This window comes from Pecten maximus, chromosome 11 (genome assembly GCF_902652985.1).
Source record: "Pecten maximus chromosome 11, xPecMax1.1, whole genome shotgun sequence".
Lineage (NCBI taxonomy): Eukaryota > Metazoa > Mollusca > Bivalvia > Pectinida > Pectinidae > Pecten > Pecten maximus.
This window is the reverse complement of record NC_047025.1, coordinates 37,406,972-37,427,020: the sequence shown is the minus strand read 5'-3', so window position 1 is coordinate 37,427,020 and position 20,049 is coordinate 37,406,972. Positions and strand designations below refer to the sequence as shown.

Genomic DNA, 20,049 nt, shown 5'->3' with positions numbered 1-20,049 from the left:
ATCACTACGATACTATATCACATCAGTATTATCTGGCCATTATACACTGATCCCGATACTATAATCACATCAGTATTATCTGGCCATTATACACTGATCCCGATACTATATCACAGCAGTATTATCTGGCCATTATATACTGATCCCGATACTATAACACAGCAGTATTATCTGGCCATTATACACTGATCCCGATACCTACTCCGCTGATAAAAACTTGAAAAGTCCCCCCCCCCCCCCCCCCCCCCCACCCCGATTTTAAAAAAAAGAAAATGACTTCAATTATCTGTTAGATTACATCTGCGACGATGATATACATGTATATCTTAAAAACATAGATGAAAGTGATAACTTCCTTCCTCGTGTTAAAACCATAACCGATTTAATATCAATGGGAACTCAACACTTAACCAGTGTTCCCACGCTGTTATTAATATTTTAAGTATATTTCGCAAAATTCATATAAATGGGCGGAAATTGTATCATATCTAAACGTACTGTATATCCCTATATATTCCGCCAGAAAATAAGCGGACTTCCTTACGTGAGGGAGCGAGAGTGCGACGACGGCCGCTGAGGTCTGATCTAGCTTTACCGACCTTCGGTTGAAAACGCAAACACGCCACGGCGAGGGAGCGGAATCACGACGGCGAGAGTGCGAGATTAATCTCAAGTTTTCGCATTCTCGCCGCTCAAATTTCTCATTCTCGAGTTGTCGACCCCTCGCCATCGCGTTTTCGCCTTCTCGCGTTTTCGAGATTTGATATTTGGCCCTAACGAGCCACCATACGGTTTGATTATTCCGGCCACTATCTGATGATATTGGACTAAAAATCAAAGATCCGGAATTAAAAAAATTTTTTTTTGCTTATGGTAGCAACTAGGGATACATTGTGAACTGAAATGTTTGTAATATAGGCCACTGTATAATTCTATTCATATTTTTGTCAAAAGACAATTATTTTTGTAAATGCATGATAGTACCATCACAAACATGACCGATTCATATTCGCATATTATTGACATTATAGCATTCCATAAGTAAGATACATGAACATCCCGTCATGGTAATTTTGTATACATATATATATGGTTTGTTTAAGTGTTATATGTGTGGGACGAACTGACACCATCTCTTTGAATAGTTTGACATTGAGCTGGCTCCGACGGGTGAATCATAGGAAATATTGGCCGGGTAATTCTAGAAAGTTTCCTTCCCTTTGCCGAATTAATCACTAAATTAAGTGGTTACGCATGTAAGCTCCAGTCGGCGTGCGACACGCGCATATACTTACATATGTACAGAGACAGAAGATGAAGCTATGGACTGATGTTATTGACGCACCGTGCATAACTACATATCTACAAAGACAGAAGATGAAGTTATGGACGTATGTCATTGTGTACTTGTTCTACCACTTACAAGGCACGTCTTCTATGGACACAGATAACAAAAGTTTGTATCTTGTTCTCGTTCCTCTATACTGTATTTCAAAGCGTCAGCTCTTTGAAGGATACGAGAATATCTATACATAAGACCTTGAGAACGTAATCCATAAAGTGTCATGTACAAAATGCTAAGCTAGAAGTTAATTTAATTTAAGGCACACAATTTTATATAATTAGTGGGGAGACACCTCTAATATAACAGAGATATAAACGTTCAGGCGAGACATCCATACGACAACTTCCGGTCTCCATACCGCTGATGACAAAAATGTGTATTAGGGACGAATGGAAGAGATAAAATACTTAAAAAGAATCTAGAGTACACAGCACACTCGTAATACAAAGCAGGACCTTATTTGGTATCATTCAGATTTTCTACCCTCGGGTATGAAGTGCGGGCTCGGAACCAGTTCTATCATCCAATATCTTGAAAATACTGCCATTTTGTAGTTTGGCCTATTACTGTATTCGTTTGTTTTTGGTTTGGTTTGTGTTTGTTTAACGTCATATTAACAGCCATGGTCATTTATGGACGTGCTAGGTTTTGTAGGTGTAGGAAAGCCAGAGAAAAACCACCGGCCTATAGTCAGTACCTGGCAACTGCCCCTCGTAGGTTTCGAACTCGCAACCCAGAGGTGGAGGACTAGTGATGAAGTGTCAGGACACCTTAAGCACTTGGCCACAGCGGCCCCTTTAACTTTACTGTATTCATCCAGGGTACAGTCAGGTGGAGGGTTTACACTGATCGTCAATATCCTATCACAGAAGATATATTCAGAATTGAACTATTCATTGTATTAGGTTTGAGGTTTGTTTAGTTTTCCCTGGTCGCTTTAGGCCCTTAGTATCAATCTGTGCGATGCAGTTTAATTATGTTGGCTCTATCTAACCGTAGACTTGTATTGCATGGTGCTAATATCTTGTAATGTTGTATGCCTTATGTAAATACGTTTCAAGGTTTCTTTTTCTATCTATATGAAATGGTAACGTTCACATACCTTTAAAAAGAACGAGAGGGGAAAGAGAAAATGTATTTTTGTCGACTATACATTTGATATTGTGACATTGCCTGTTGTTACTGTACTCACTGCTAGTTTATTTACAATAACAATCCTCGATTTATCTACTTCATAACAACTAGTTCGCACACATATGTTCCTTGCAAAGATAATATTATCAAAACGCCCCATATACATTTGAAAAGACAAAATGATCCAATGTTTTTTTCAACTATGTTTGTTTTAATAATCAAAGGGAAATGCATGGATTTATGTTTATATTTCACGTGTTTTTGCTGTTTTTTTTTTTTTTTTTTTAGAAAACATTGGATTTTATTATGATTATCTGATCGAACGTAATCCTACGTCACTGTTTATTTATTACTGTCGCCCAGGGTTAACAGAGGAGTTCGGACTGCCATCAGTCGAGACCGTATTTGAAGACATCTACTACATGGTACCTAACGATATGCTTAATCTGACATGTAAGGCGAACGGAAATCCTACACCAAGGTACATTCTAATAACCAAGCCACACTTTATAACTATGGTATAGAAACGTCGTCTGACTGATAACTGTCAGAATAGGTTTTCAATGTGTATGATAAAGATACATGTAGGCAGCTATACAAAATGGTTTCTAAGAAAGGAAAGAAAAGACAACTAGCTATCAGAATATTTCATATTAATGTGATTGGCGACAAATAACGTCAAATGGTGATATAGTAGGACGACACCATATACCAGCCAACTTTTGTCTACATTATAAACGTTTTGTTGTTTCCCATAGAATCACCTGGTTGAAAAATGGACAACCCTTCCTTGATACACGAAAGGTACACGTAACATCTACTGGAATCCTGGTAATCATGGATACCGATTCAAGTACGTTAGGAACCTACCAATGCCGAGCCAGTAATATACACGGAGCGTCCGTATCTCCTGTCGTCACCGTCAAACGTGCTGGTGAGTAATCATGATCCACTTTAAAAATAGCACACAACGTTACCGTGACGTCATAAACTAAACCATAGTTAAAATAAAACGTTTTACTTAGTTAAGTAGTTCAGTTACCGGTAATTAGTTGAAACAATGGACAATGGCCCTTTGTCTGTAACGGAAATGATGCCGTCATACAAAATGGACAACACGGCAGTATTAAACAACAAGCATAGCATTTTTGTTATAATTGAAATTTTCAAAATTGAAATATTAATGTTAGTACATTTAATGTTTACTCAAGACATTTTCATAATAGGGGATGGCTTCCGAAAGTCACTCAGGCGATATAAAGCAGGACAACCAAATATTATACCTGAGAATATAGTATACTTGTTGTCTTATTGATAGGCCTACCTTCGTTACCTTAATGGTGTCTTATTGATAGGCCTACCTTCGTTATCTTAATGGTGTCTTATTGATAGGCCTACCTTCGTTACCTTAATGGTGTCTTATTGATAGGCCTACCTTTGTTACCTTAATGGTGTCTTATTGATAGGCCTACCTTTGTTACCTTAATGGTGTCTTATTGATAGGCCTACCTTTGTTACCTTAATGGTGTCTTATTGATAGGCCTACCTTTGTTACCTTAATGGTGTCTTATTGATAGGCCTGCCTTTGTTACATTAATGGTGTCTTATTGATAGACCTACCTTTGTTACCTTAATGGTGTCTTATTGATAGGTCTACCTTTGTTACATTAATGGTGTCTTATTGCTAGGCCTACCTTTGTAACATTAATGGTGTCTTATTGATAGGCCTACCTTTGTAACATTAATGGTGTCTTATTGATAGGCCTACCTTTGTTACCTTAATGGAGTCTTATTGATAGGCCTACCATTGTTACCTTAATGGAGTCTTATTGATAGGCCTACCTTTGTTACATTAATGGTGTCTTATTGGTAGACGTACCTTTGTTACCTTAATGGTGTCTTATTGATAGGCCTACCTTTGTTACCTTAATGGAGTCTTATTGATAGGCCTACCTTTGTTACATTAATGGTGTCTTATTGGTAGACGTACCTTTTTTACCTTAATGGAGTCTTATTGATAGGCGTACCTTTGTTACCTTAATGGAGTCTTATTGATAGGCGTACCTTTGTTACATTAATGGTGTCTTATTGATAGGCCTACCTTTGTTACTTTAATGGCGTCTTATTGATAGGCCTACCTTTGTTACCTTAATGGTGTCTTATTGATAGGCCTACCTTCGTTATCTAAATGGTGTCTTATTGATAGGCCTACCTTTGTTACATTAATGGTGTCTTATTGGTAGACGTACCTTTGTTACATTAATGGTGTCTTATTGATAGGCCTACCTTTGTTACCTTAATGGAGTCTTATTGATAGGCCTACCTTTGTTACCTTAATGGTGTCTTATTGATAGGCCTACCTTCGTTACCTTAATGGTGTCTTATTGATAGGCCTACCTTTGTTATCTTAATGGTGTCTTATTGATAGGCCTACCTTCGTTATCTAAATGGTGTCTTATTGATAGGCCTACCTTTGTTACATTAATGGTGTCTTATTGATAGGCCTACCTTTGTTACATTAATGGTGTCTTATTGATAGGCCTACCTTTGTTACATTAATGGTGTCTTATTGATAGGCCTATCTTCGTTATCTAAATGGTGTCTTATTGATAGGCCTACCTTTGTTACATTAATGGTGTCTTATTGATAGGCCTACCTTCGTTATCTAAATGGTGTCTTATTGATAGGCCTACCTTCGTTTCATTAATGGTGTCTTATTGATAGGCCTACCTTTGTTACATTAATGGTGTCTTATTGATAGGCCTAACCTCGTTATCTTAATGGTGTCTTATTGATAGGCCTACCTTTGTTATCTTAATGGTGTCTTATTGATAGGCCTACCTTCGTTACCTTAATGGTGTCTTATTGATAGGCCTACCTTTGTTACCTTAATGGTGTCTTATTGATAGGCCTACCTTTGTTACCTTAATGGTGTCTTATTGATAGGCCTACCTTTGTTACCTTAATGGTGTCTTATTGATAGGCCTACCTTTGTTACCTTAATGGTGTCTTATTGATAGGCCTGCCTTTGTTACATTAATGGTGTCTTATTGATAGACCTACCTTTGTTACCTTAATGGTGTCTTATTGATAGGTCTACCTTTGTTACATTAATGGTGTCTTATTGCTAGGCCTACCTTTGTAACATTAATGGTGTCTTATTGATAGGCCTACCTTTGTAACATTAATGGTGTCTTATTGATAGGCCTACCTTTGTTACCTTAATGGAGTCTTATTGATAGGCCTACCATTGTTACCTTAATGGAGTCTTATTGATAGGCCTACCTTTGTTACATTAATGGTGTCTTATTGGTAGACGTACCTTTGTTACCTTAATGGTGTCTTATTGATAGGCCTACCTTTGTTACCTTAATGGAGTCTTATTGATAGGCCTACCTTTGTTACATTAATGGTGTCTTATTGGTAGACGTACCTTTTTTACCTTAATGGAGTCTTATTGATAGGCGTACCTTTGTTACCTTAATGGAGTCTTATTGATAGGCGTACCTTTGTTACATAAATGGTGTCTTATTGATAGGCCTACCTTTGTTACATTAATGGTGTCTTATTGATAGGCCTACCTTTGTTACATTAATGGTGTCTTATTGATAGGCCTACCTTTGTTACATTAATGGTGTCTTATTGATAGGCCTATCTTCGTTATCTAAATGGTGTCTTATTGATAGGCCTACCTTTGTTACATTAATGGTGTCTTATTGATAGGCCTACCTTCGTTATCTAAATGGTGTCTTATTGATAGGCCTTCCTTCGTTTCATTAATGGTGTCTTATTGATAGGCCTACCTTTGTTACATTAATGGTGTCTTATTGATAGGCCTAACCTCGTTATCTTAATGGTGTCTTATTGATAGGCCTAACTTTGTTACCTTAATGGTGTCTTATTGATAGGCCTACCTTTGTGACATTAATGGTGTCTTATTGATAGGCCTATCTTTGTTACATTAATGGTGTCTTATTGATATGTCTACCTTTGTAACATTAATGGTGTCTTATTGATAGGCCTGTCTTTGTTACCTTAATGGTGTCTGATTGATAGGCCTACCTTTGTTACCTTAATGGAGTCTTATTGATAGGCCTACCTCTGTTACCTTAATGGTGTCTTATTGATAGGCCTACCTTTGTTACATTAATGGTGTCTTATTGATAGGCCTACCTTTGTTTCCTTAATGGTGTCTTATTGATAGGCCTATCTTTGTTACATTAATGGTGTCTTATTGATAGGCCTATCTTTGTTACCTTAATGGTGTCTTATTGATAGATGTACCTTTGTAACATTAATGGTGTCTTATTGATAGGCCTACCTTCGTTACCTTAATGGTGTCTTATTGATAGGCCTACCTTTGTTACCTTAATGGTGTCTTATTGATAGGTCTACCTTTGTTACATTAATGGTGTCTTATTGATAGGCCTACCTTTGTTACCTTAATGGTGTCTTATTGATAGGCCTACCTTCGATATCTTAACGGTGTCTTATTGATAGACGTACCTTTGTTACCTTAATGGTGTCTTATTGATAGGCCTGCCTTTGTTACCTTAATGGTGTCTTATTGATAGGCCTACCTTTGTTACATTAATGGTGTCTTATTGATAGGCCTACCTTTGTTACTTTAATGGTGTCTTATTGATAGGCCTACCTTTGTTACATTAATGGTGTCTTATTGATAGGCCTACCTTTGTTACGTTAATGGTGTCTTATTGATAGGCCTACCTTTGTTACGTTAATGGTGTCTTATTGATAGGCCTAACCTCGTTATCTTAATGGTGTCTTATTGATAGGCCTACCTTCGTTATCTTAATGGTGTCTTATTGATAGGCCTACCTTTGTTACCTGAATGGTGTCTTATTGATAGGTCTACCTTTGTTACATTAATGGTGTCTTATTGATAGGCCTACCTTTGTTATCTTAATGGAGTCTTATTGATAGGCCTACCTTTGTTACCTTAATGGTATCTTATTGATAGGCCTACCTTCGTTATCTTAATGGTGTCTTATTGATAGGCCTACCTTCGTTACCTTAATGGTGTCTTATTGATAGGCCTACCTTTGTTACCTTAATGGTGTCTTATTGATAGGCCTACCTTTGTGACATTAATTGTGTCTTATTGATAGGCCTACCTTTGTTACCTTAATGGTGTCTTATTGATAGGCCTACCTTCGTTATCTTAATGGTGTCTTATTGATAGGCCTACCTTCGTTACCTTAATGGTGTCTTATTGATAGGCCTACCTTTGTTACCTTAATGGTGTCTTATTGATAGGCCTACCTTCGTTATCTTAATGGTGTCTTATTGATAGGCCTACCTTTGTTACCTTAATGGTGTCTTATTGATAGGCCTACCTTTGTTACCTTAATGGTGTCTTATTGATAGGCCTAACCTCGTTACCTTAATGGTGTCTTATTGATAGGCCTACCTTTGTTACCTTAATGGTGTCTTATTGATAGGCCTACCTTTGTTACCTTAATGGTGTCTTATTGATAGACCTACGTTTGTTACCTTAATGGTGTGTTATTGATAGGCCTACCTTTGTTACCTTAAGAAACCAGTTACAACTGATATTTTCAATCTATGGATACTTTCCAGTGCTGGGAAATTTTCCACAGAGACAAGAAAAGGTAATTAATGAAGATCGGTACCAAGACCTAGCCTTGCCTTGTACAGACCGACCACGATGTGAACCAGCCAGTGTCTGCACGTTCGAGTGGAAGCGAGGCGAAGGCGATAAACTCCCCTCCGAAAACCGCATCTTCGTGGATAATGACGGTAATATAGGATACAACAACCAAGATGTTACAGCTAAAAAGTATTTAAAGAAATATTTAAGTCATATATTCTGCTGGATTATAGGGTGATTTACCAATATATTCTGCATTTGCCATGAAAATTAAAGATATATATATATGTTTCCATATTCCGGTAAAATACTTTTACCAACATTTCCTCTTGTTCTGATCAGAGATAACCACGTGCAGGTCGATATATATTTTTATTACATATTTACCAGTGAAATATCGAAAAAAAAATCATTCTATAAAAGTGATACTTTTCACTAGTGAAAAATATCACTATTTCTTTTTTTATTTGACTAATCAGAACACTGCTTACAAACGAAAATGGAGACAATCAGCAAAATTAGAGCTTTCCGTCATGTTATTTGACGTCATAGTGCAAGACAGAATACATACCGTCAGGATTTGGCGTATTTTGTGAGCCGTTGACAGGGGACTGGGAGAATGAGCTGCCTCGGTGTATTTTGCTATACAATGTAATAAACAGAATATCTAACAGTATCTTCAGTGATACCAAATATATTTCACGAGTGTGGTTAACATTTAAATATTTTTCAAAAGTGCGCACTCGTGAAATATATTTGGTAATACTGCAGAAACAGTTAAATATCCTCTGTATACCATAGGGACCCCGTGTTTCTATTTTAACAACCAGATCATATGAACCACATATTTCTAAATTTAGACCAGCTAAACCGTATTCAATTCCATTCAACTTTATTCCGTAATTTGTTATTTGTTTTACACGCGTTATAAATGCTACTTCCTGTATGTTGTTTTACTTCCTGTATGTAGTTTTACACTTGTTTTAGACAACGTCACTTCCTGTATGTTGTTGAACACGTGTTTTAGACAACGTTACTTCCTGTATGTTGTTGAACACGTGTTATAAACGTTACTTCCTGTATGCTGTGGTACACGTTACTTCCTGTATGTTGTTGAACATGTGTTTTAGACAACGTTATTTCCTGTATGTTATTGAACACGTGTTTTAGACAACGTTTTTTCCTGTATGTTGTTGAACACGTGTTTTAGACAACGTTACTTCCTATATGTTGTTGAACACGTGTTTTAGACAACGTTATTTCCTGTATGTTGTTGAACACGTGTTTTAGACAACGTTATTTTCTGTATGTTGTTGAACACGTGTTTTAGACAACGTTATTTCCTGTATGTTGTTGAACACGTGTTTTAGACAACGTTATTTCCTGTATGTTGTTGAACACGTGTTTAAGACTACGTTATTTCCTGTATGTTGTTGAACACGTGTTTTAGACAACGGTGCGTCCTGTATGTTGTTGAACACGTGTTTAAGACAACGTTATTTCCTGTATGTTGTTGAACACGTGTTTTAGACGTTATTTCCTGTATGTTGTTGAACACGTGTTTTAGACAACGTTATTTCCTGTATGTTGTTGAGCACGTGTTTTAGACAACGTCACTTCCTGTATGTTGTTGCACACATGTTTTAGACAACGTTACTTCCTGTATGTTATTGAACACGTGTTTTAGACAACGTTACTTCCTGTGTGTTGTTGAACACGTATTTTAGACCACGTTACTTCCTGTATGTTGTTGAACACGTGTAACAGACATTTTTAGTTTCTGTGTGTTGTAAATGCTTTGTAGGCACACTTCATTTCCTATACCTGGAACAGTCAGATGACCAAAGCTATGCTTGTGGAGTATGGAATGGACTGTTAAACTTGCACGTCCGCAGTCCGCAAAAAACTGTACTGTTTGTTAGATCTGGTGAGTATTACAGAACCAATACATCTAGTCTCGTGATGTTTTTTATATATCATAGACGTTATACGAGTTATAAGATTGTAACATTAAATGTAGATTTTAGCAAAATGCCCACTTAAAGATTAATATGATTACATTGTGAACGCGAGTGTATCTTAGTACATACTATTAAGTGACACGCCAGAGTATCTTGAAAATTTGACTCGCGAGTGTATCTTGGTAAATACTAAAATTTGACACGCGAGTGTATTTAATTCAATACAAAAAAGTGACTGACTTAATGTCTCTGGAATAATTAGTTTAACCAAGGAAAACATTGAAAAATCCCATACATGTACATGATAAAATTCATTTTGGTGAACGCTTATTACATGTATTTTTTCTTAATGACTTATTATTTATATCAGGCGACACCTTACCGAGTGATTATCCTCCAGCATTGCTGTATAGGAAAAACGTAGTAGGAGAGATGTCACAGTCGTGTCGACTTCAGTGTGTGTTCTCGGGACAGTGAGTACACCTTCGTTATGATTTATATTCTGCAAACCTGTTTCCTTGTAGAATAGGTTTTGTTTAGTATCAGCAATGACAAATTAGCTGTTAAATCGGCTTCTAGCGTTTTACACGTGTTTAGAATATAACATTTGACTTTTTTTGCAGTCCTCTCCTTTGCATTTGATTTTTTTCGCAGTCCGTTCCTTTACATTTATCTGTTTTCGCAGTCCGTTCCTTTACATTTTACTGTTTTTCCCCCCAGCCCTCTCCCTAATATTCTGTGGCAGGATAATAACGGTGAGGAGATAAACGAAAGTGAAGTCTACAGTCTCCATGACAACGGACAGACTTTGGTAATTAGTTCATTGAAAGATACCCACGAAGGCGTTTATACGTGCATTGGCCATCAAGAACAAACTGGCGCGAGGGCGGAGGGTGAAGTGCATCTCAACGTCACAGGTATTTTAACATGACTAAGATAAGGCAGTTAGTTGCATTTTTCGCGTGGCCATTGGTCATTATATTACCTCTCATAACAATAACACCCATCCACAATACATTGAATCATGTATCAATTTGATGTAACAAGATGGTGCTCTTGATATTCGAGCACTACTGTATGACTCTGGGTTTCTTCACCTGTAATACAGGACCTCCCATGTTTGAGGCTGGAACAATGGCGGACCAGGTGATGAGAGTTGGTTTAGACGCTCAGTATAGTTGTTTATCCCGGTCACTCCCGAACGAAATACTTCCCGAAATACCGGAGTGGTATCAAAATGGACGGAAAATATCGACATGTAAGTATCTTTTGTGTGGACCAAGTTTCATATCAACTTTTAAATTATCTTGATATGAAGCTATTGTAATCATTGAAAGACGTCCATGGGAATTTTTTTTAGATATACACTAAATTACACTTGTATCGATGCAGAAGGAAATCATAGAATAGCAATACATGTAATAAATAGCTGAAGGTTGTACGTAGTATATTTATAAAGTTACGGGTACACTGTCCATTATAAACATTCTATGACATTACACAGATCGTCATTATATCGCTCGGTATTCTGTGTTTAGATGGTCCTGACCAGAAGTTCTCCAGGAACGGCACCATGCTGATGGTGAATAATCTGCAGAAGAATGACACATCCTGCATACAGTGTGTGGTAGAGAACAGTGTAGGTCGCAGCCTCCGAGAAGCTCGACTCGTCGTCATAGGTAAACAAGAAATATCTTTAAAAAAGATAAACGGCATAGCTACATTGTAATTAATAAATGCGCAGTTTCAGCACGGATAACAAAATTATATCAGTTTGAATCAATTTTGGTGATAATAAGACTGCAAATGTGTCATTTGAATAGATGCATCCACTTATTCAGCTTGCATTCAATTTGAAAGGGACACCAAGGTAAAAACGTTGCAATTTTCACTGAATGTACGCGTTTTGTTCCTTTCCAGTTATGTTTCTGTGCTGTCCCAATGTTCACAGTCAATCCCTATGTCCAGCTTGACCACTCGATTTAGTTGGGAATCCCCCTCTAAATTTAGCGCGGAAATTATTTTTAAATCATTACGTGACTGTTTTGAAATCGTGGCAGCACAAACACACGATAGTTTACAAGGCGATATATATATTCCATCTGGGTTAGTTGGATAACGATATTATACAGTGGTTTAAATGTTAAATAACACGTTCTGTATATATTACGGCACACATATTTATGTGTAAATAAGTGTAAACTTTGTTCATATAGTATAGTGACAGTAGCGATGTACTGGTACAGACTGTATAAATATTACCGAGTTTGTGGAAATCTTATCGAGTTTGTGGAAATCTTACCGAGTTTGTGTAAATATTACCGATATTGTCATGACCTACTATCAAACAATCAAGCAGAATACGAGCGGCGTCCGTATTACTGCTGTTTTCATGTTTGAACTGTTACAGTCTATTGTACTGCTTCCCAAGTTTAATTCTAGGATTGTGTTTGACCCATTTTCCTATTATTCTCTTCACTGCGGAAGCTGTTATCGTTTTCAACCGCAGTCGATTCACATTGGAAGCCATTTTTGTTTCCATGTGTTTTAGTTTTTTGTGCGCATGCGTTTATCGTATATGTCACAAAATTTTTGCATATTCAGATTGTTTGATAACCTTTTAATAATTGATAATTGATGTTTTTATGTACATAGGCCTACACCATCGAATTCGAATGGTTATTGTTCAGAAGGTTATTTTTTTAAAAGATATACCCAATAATATGATAAAAAATACAAAATAAATATTGGTTTACCGTGAGGTCCCTTTAACTTTGTTTCGTTTTTAACTGTATATCTGCATTTTGCATTGACCGCTACATTGACCAATCATATACTTCATCTTGACCAGAACGCCACCTGTCGCGTCATATCCGGGGCCAAAACAAACTTAGACGGCTATGCCGAAAAATGACTGATTCGGTGTCTGCGATAAGTCAACTGGCAGTCGCCTTAATGTATTCTTTTTAGTTTCTTTTTAACTGATATAATCCTCCCTGTATCACAACTGTATGTACTTATAATATTACTATAATCACCCACTCCCAAACAGTACTCGTTTAGACAGGAATCCCTCTAAATTAGTTACACATAGAAGAACGTATTACAGTGGTATAAATAAGCCCCGCTGCTAGGTGTGACGTCAACATCTTAGTCCATTTTGTATCAAAACGAATACGTTTCTTTAGATATTGTTCCTAAACCAGAACGAAGGTACCTTACCTGACGTATTCCCCGCCGTGGGTATCATGACCTGTTCCCGCCGTGGGTATCATGACCTGCTCCCCGCCGTGGGTATCATGACCTGTTCCCCGCCGTGGGTATCATGACCTGTTCCCGCCGTGGGTATCATGACCTGTTCCCGCCGTGGGTATCATGACCTGCTCCCCGCCGTGGGTATCATGACCTGTTCCCCGCCGTGGGTATCATGACCTGTTCCCGCCGTGGGTATCATGACCTGCTCCCCGCCGTGGGTATCATGACCTGTTCCCCGCCGTGGGTATGATGACCTGTTCCCCGCCGTGGGTATCATGACCTATTCCCGCCGTGGGTATCATGACCTGCTCCCCGCCGTGGGTATCATGACTTATTCCCCGCCGTGGGTATAATGACCTATTCCCCGCCGTGGGTATCATGACCTGTTCCCCGCCGTGGGTATCATGACCTGCTCCCCGCCGTGGGTATCATGAATTGTTCCCCGCCGTGGGTATCATGACCTGTTCCCCGCCGTGGGTATCATGACCTATTCCCCGTCGTGGGTATCATGACCTGTTCCCCGTCGTGGGTATCATGACCTATTCCCCGTCGTGGGTATCATGACCTATTCCCCGTCGTGGGTATCATGACCTGTTCCCCGTCGTGGGTATCATGAATTGTTCCCCGCCGTGTGTATCATGACCTGTTCCCCGCCGTGGGTATCATGAATTGTTCCCCAGTGGTATCATATTCCGCCGTGTGTATCATGACCTGTTCCCCGCCGTGGGTATCATGAATTGTTCCCCGCCGTGTGTATCATGACCTGTTCCCCGCCGTGGGTATCAGGACCTGTTCCACGCCGTGGGTATCAGGACCTGTTCCACGCCGTGGGTATCAGGACCTGTTCCACGCCGTGGGTATCATGACCTGTTCCACGCCGTGGGTATCGTGACCTGTTCCCCGCCGTGGGTATGATGACCTGTTCCACGCCGTGGGTATCGTGACCTGTCCCCCGCCGTGGATATCGTGACCTGTTCCCCGCCGTGGGTATGATGACCTGTTCCCCGCCGTGGGTATGATGACCTGTTCCCCGCCGTGGGTATCATGACCTGTTCCACGCCGTGGGTATCATGACCTGTTCCCCGCCGTGGGTATCATGACCTGTTCCCCGCCGTGGGTATCATGACCTGTTCCACGCCGTGGGTATCATGACCTGTTCCACGCCGTGGGTATAATGACCTGTTACCCGCCGTGGGTATCATGACCTGTTCCCCGCCGTGGGTATCATGACCTGTTCCACGCCGTGGGTATAATGACCTGTTACCCGCCGTGGGTATCATGAACTGTTCCTCGTCGTGGGTATCATGACCTGTTCCTCGTCGTGGGTATCATGACCTGTTCCACGCCGTAGGTATCATGACCTGTTCCACGCCGTGGGTATCATGACCTGTTCCCCGCCGTGGGTATCATGAACTGTTCCTCGTCGTGGGTATCATGACATGCTCCCCGCCGTGGGTATCATGACCTGTTCCCCGCCGTGGGTATCATGACCTGTTCCCCGCCGTGGGTATCATGACATGCTCCCCGCCGTGGGTATCATGACCTGTTCCCCGCCGTGGGTATCATGACCTGTTCCCCGCCGTGGGTATCATGACCTGTTCCCCGCCGTGGGTATCGGGACCTGTTCCACGCCGTGGGTATCATGACCTGTTCCACGCCGTGGGTATCATGACCTGTTCCACGCCGTGGGTATCATGACCTGTTCCCCGCCGTGGGTATCATGACCTGTTCCACGCCGTGGGTATCATGACCTGTTCCACGCCGTGGGTATCATGACCTGTTCCACGCCGTGGGTATCATGACCTGTTCCACGCCGTGGGTATCATGACCTGTTCCACGCCGTGGGTATCATGACCTGTTCCACGCCGTGGGTATCATGACCTGTTCCACGCCGTGGGTATCATGACCTGTTCCACGCCGTGGGTATTTAACAGTTGTATAGGAGACACAATGGTCCCAGTGGTAAAGAATGAACATTTAACACTTTCAATATTCCGTTTTAATGTGATTATGTTTTCAGTCCTCTTCACTCATCACATCTCACAAGTAAAATTTGTTGTTCTGTACAAATAGTTATTTCAGCTTATTTACCAGGTATAATAGAAGAAAACATTTTTACACGAACTGTAATTTTGTGGGCATTGTGCAGAATTTGTTTACCGATTTTTGGTTCCAGATCCTATCACTGTCACAAAGGGTTTACAAGAATCTGTAGAAATAACCCCGAACATTCCGGTCACCGTCGGGGTGGCTGCTGTAACTGACCCACGACTGTCCCTGACGTACAACTGGTCAGTTCTCGACCACGGCACATGGACAAACTTGTCAAATGGCGTGATGATCAGTGACGACCACCAAAATGTTACGTTTACTCCGAACCCGAGAAATATCCAGGAAATGGCAGGCGTCTACAGAGTAGTTATACAGCACGCATTCGACAGTGTGATACTGGAAATTAACGTATCTTCAAATGTCCCATCCACAACAACATCGGCCACAACTACCGCGGCAACGGAAATACCAACAACTACACCTACACCTACACCTACAACTACAACTACACCTACACCTACAACTACTACTGCTGCTACTACTACTATTACTACTACGACGGCGACGACAACAACGGAAATAGCAGGTGACCTTACGACATTGTTAACTAGATAATGTTACGTCAGTGTTAACTAGATAATGTTACGTCAGTGTTAACTGTGTGATGTTACAGCAGTGTTAACTAGGTGATGTTACGGCAGTGTTAACTAGATAATGTTATGGCAGTGTTAACTAGGAGGTTTACGGCAGTGTTTACTAGATGATGTTACGGCAGTGTTAACTAGATGATGTTACTGCAGTGTTAACTAGGAGATGTAACTGCAGTGTTAACTAGGAGGTTTACGGCAGTGTTTACTAGATGATGTTACGGCATTGTTAACTAGGAGATGTTACAGCAGTGTTAACTAGGAGATGTTATGTCATTGTTAACTAGATGTTATGGCAGTGTTAACTAGATGATGTTACGGCAGTGTTAACTAGATGATGTTACGGCAGTGTTAACTAGATAATGTTACGGCAGTGTTAACTAGGAGATGTTACGGTAGTGTTAACTAGGAGATGTTATGGCAGTGTTAACTAGATGTTATGGCAGTGTTAACTAGATGATGTTACGACAGTGTTAACTAGGAGATGTTATGGCAGTGTTAACTAGGACATGTTACGGTAGTGTTAACTAGGAGGTTTATGGCATTGTTTACTAGATGATGTAACAGAAGTGTTAACTAGGTGATGTTACGGTAGTGTTAACTAGGTGATGTTACGGTAGTGTTAACTAGGAGATGTAACTGCAGTGTTAACTAGGAGGTTTACGGCAGTGTTTACTAGATGATGTTACGGCATTGTTAACTAGGATATGTTATGGCAGTGTTAACTAGGTGATGTTACTGCAGTGTTAACTAGGTGTTATGGCAGTGTGAACTAGATGATGTTACGGCAGTGTTAACTAGGAGATGTTATGGCAGTATTAACTAGGAGATGTTACGGTAGTGTTAACTAGGAGATGTTACGGCAGTGTTAACTAGATGATGTAACGGCAGTGTTAGCTAGATGATGTTACGGTAGTGTTAACTAGGAGGTTAACGGCAGTGTTTACTAGATGATGTTATGGCAGTGTTAACTAGGAGATGTTATGGCAGTGTTAACTAGGTGATGTTACAGCAGTGTTAACTAGGTGATGTTATGGCAGTGTTAACTAGGTGATGTTACGGCAGTGTTAACTAGGTGATGTTATGGCAGTGTTAACTAGGAGATGTTACGGCAGTGTTAACTAGATGATGTTATGTCATTGTTAACTAGATGATGTTACGGCAGTGTTAACTAGGAGATGTTACGGCAGTATTAACTAGGTGATGTTACGGCAGTGTTAACTAGGAGATGTTACGGCAGTATTAACTAAGTGATGTTAGGGCAGTGTTAACTAGGAGATGTTACGGCAGTGTTAACTAGGAGATGTTACGGCAGTATTAACTAGGTGATGTTACGGCAGTATTAACTAGGTGATGTTATGGCAGTATTAACTAGGTGATGTTAGGGCAGTGTTAACTAGGTGATGTTAGGGCAGTGTTAACTAGGTGATGTTATGGCAGTATTAACTAGGTGATGTTAGGGCAGTGTTAACTAGGTGATGTTAGGGCAGTATTAACTAGGTGATGTTAGGGCAGTGTTAACTAGGAGATGTTACGGCAGTGTTAACTATGTGATGTTACGGCAGTATTAACTAGGTGATGTTAGGGCAGTGTTAACTAGGAGATGTTACGGCAGTGTTAACTATGTGATGTTACGGCAGTATTAACTAGGAGATGTTACGGCAGTATTAACTAGGTGATGCTACAGCAGTGTTTACTAGGAGATGTTACGGCAGTGTTAACTAGGTGATGTTACGGCAGTATTAACTAGGTGATGCTACAGCAGTGTTTACTAGGTTACGTTATGGCAGTTTTAACTATGTGACAATATGGCAGATTTAAATATGTGTCGTTACGACAATTATAACGTAGACGTATACAAATATATATATATATATATATCATAAAGTTTCTTGCAATGACGGTGTTAAATATGCTGTTGCTTGGTTACAGATGTTACAACAATGATGATGAGCTATATCTACCCTAGCAGAACATCAGAACCAGCTACTAGACCGCCGACACACAGTCTTGAAGAGGAACTGGATAATAGTAAATATACCGTTTTCAGGGATAAAACTATGGGGGAAAATATATCGAGTGTTTGCATTTTTTTGTGTTGTCATTCATACGTATATTTTCGGTGCTACTTTTGCGGTAAACGAATCATTTGTGAATGTTTGTACAACTTTGATTAGGCAACAGTTACTAATAATATAATTTATCAATTAAAGAATACATTTGAAGTCTAGTTACATTAACTACCGGCACACAATCTGTCAGTCTTTAATGAACAAATATCTTTGTCACTTAATTAAAATCCCTTCTCGCTCTTCTTGAACCTTTCAACCCGATTCTTTAACTTATTGACCAAACTTCGCCAATTATTGAAGCTAGCAGATTTAGTCTAAACTCTGTGAAAATGTACCTATGTATATTTATTGATATGAACCTTTGTATGTTTGTTGATATGTAATTGATATGTACCTATGTATGTTTATTGATATGTACCTATGTATGTTTATTGATATGTACCTATGTATGTTTATTGATATTATGTATCTTTTTTCAGCCCCGATGGTAGTGGCTGTCGTGGTTATAGCTGTAGTCATCCTTATCGTATTAGCACTCATCATCGCAGTCCTCTTTCGCCGAAACATGTGAGTTCCAACTAATAAGGCAACATGGCAGATAAATTTACAGAAAAATATGCATGTATAGTAAATATGATAACTATAATACCACTGTATCCCAAAATGTAAATATCCAATTAACAGTGAAGTACTGTGGCCCCGAATGTAAATATCCAATATACAGTGAAATACTGTGGCCCCAAATATTAATAACCAATTAATTGCAATTAACAGTGAACCACTGTGGCCCCTAGTGTTAATAACCAATTAACAGTGAACCACTGTGGCCCCTAGTGTTAATAACCAATTAACAGTGAACTATTGTGGCCCCAAAGGTTAATAACCATTTAACAGTGAATCATAAGAAATCTGAAAAAGATTCAGTCTAAAGAGTACTTTCTGAGAAATACATGTAGCAGTAACAACTTTTCAGGTAGGATCCGATGTACGTTGTGCAACACTCCCTATGTATACCCGTGTCGGTTTGTGTTTCTCATCAAGCGGAGAAACAGGCCGGTCGGTTCTGTTGTGATTGTGTCTCGGGGCAAGATACTTTACCCTAATTGCTCTGAAGGTCATGAAACGGCCCTCCATTATGTTGTTTTTGAGGTAGTCACCAACTACTTCAAAATGACCCAGCCTCAACATGACCCGGGCTGTTCACGGGGTGATAAATCCAGCAATCAGAGAGACAGATAGACAGAAGGTCGGACCACTGACGATGATAGTAGACTAGAAATATATAGAAAATGTGGCTGTTTTCACCACAAAAACCGTTGAAATAATAATAACGCTCATATATGTGTATTGACAGTAGTTCCTCGTACCTTCAATTCCAATTGTACCCCATTATATTCAATTTAAATTTCGTCAACAATCTGTATAATGACTTGTATGCCTTCATCAATACAATTAACTGTACATTAATTATCTTTTCATTCACATACTGTATCTATAGGAGGCAAGGGACACTGGATATCGACGTGCCAACAGTGAAGTTCGAACCCGAAGCAAATGGATCAGTCAATGCGGATAAAAATCCTCTCTGTGACCAATAGCTGTGACTTACGTAGCCATGTAACAGCCGTGGATGTCAAATCATCTGTTCACATTAAAACCTGAAAAGGTCACTCAGTCAAGTAACAGTCTTTGATACAACGTGTATGTCACAAAATCATTTCTCCACTTAAAACCGTCAAAGACAATGTAGCTAATTAACAGTTATGGATATGTCAGAAAACTTAATTCCCTTAAAACCTAAAAGATCACATAGCCAAGTAACAGTCGTGGATATGTCAGAAAATCATTTCTCCCCTTAAAACCGTAAATATGGATATGCCAGAAAATCACTTATCCCTTAAAGCCGTAAAAGATCACATAGCCAAGTAACAGTCGTGGATATGTCAAGAAG

At 39.5% G+C, this 20,049-nt stretch overlaps 1 protein-coding gene across 2 annotated transcripts; it reads left to right on the top strand.

Moving 5' to 3' along the window:
• The first annotated feature begins 1,265 nt into the window (after positions 1 to 1,265).
• LOC117337547 (protogenin A-like) lies at positions 1,266 to 19,922 on the top strand. Of its 2 annotated transcripts, XR_004534855.1 has the most exons (14): positions 1,266 to 1,456; positions 2,843 to 2,960; positions 3,238 to 3,413; positions 8,081 to 8,260; positions 9,916 to 10,038; positions 10,443 to 10,545; positions 10,793 to 10,989; positions 11,181 to 11,330; positions 11,611 to 11,751; positions 15,504 to 15,965; positions 17,959 to 18,057; positions 18,578 to 18,665; positions 19,597 to 19,767; positions 19,802 to 19,922. XR_004534855.1 is itself a non-coding variant. In XM_033898574.1 (13 exons), exons 1-13 carry the CDS (start codon positions 1,315 to 1,317, stop codon positions 19,694 to 19,696), a joined length of 2,079 nt encoding a protein of 692 aa, XP_033754465.1. In that variant the 5' UTR covers positions 1,266 to 1,314; the 3' UTR covers positions 19,697 to 19,922. The 2 variants fall into 2 exon arrangements, 1 of the variants encoding a protein (XP_033754465.1); XM_033898574.1 differs by having other exon boundaries at positions 19,597 to 19,922.
• Positions 19,923 to 20,049: the final 127 nt, after the last annotated feature.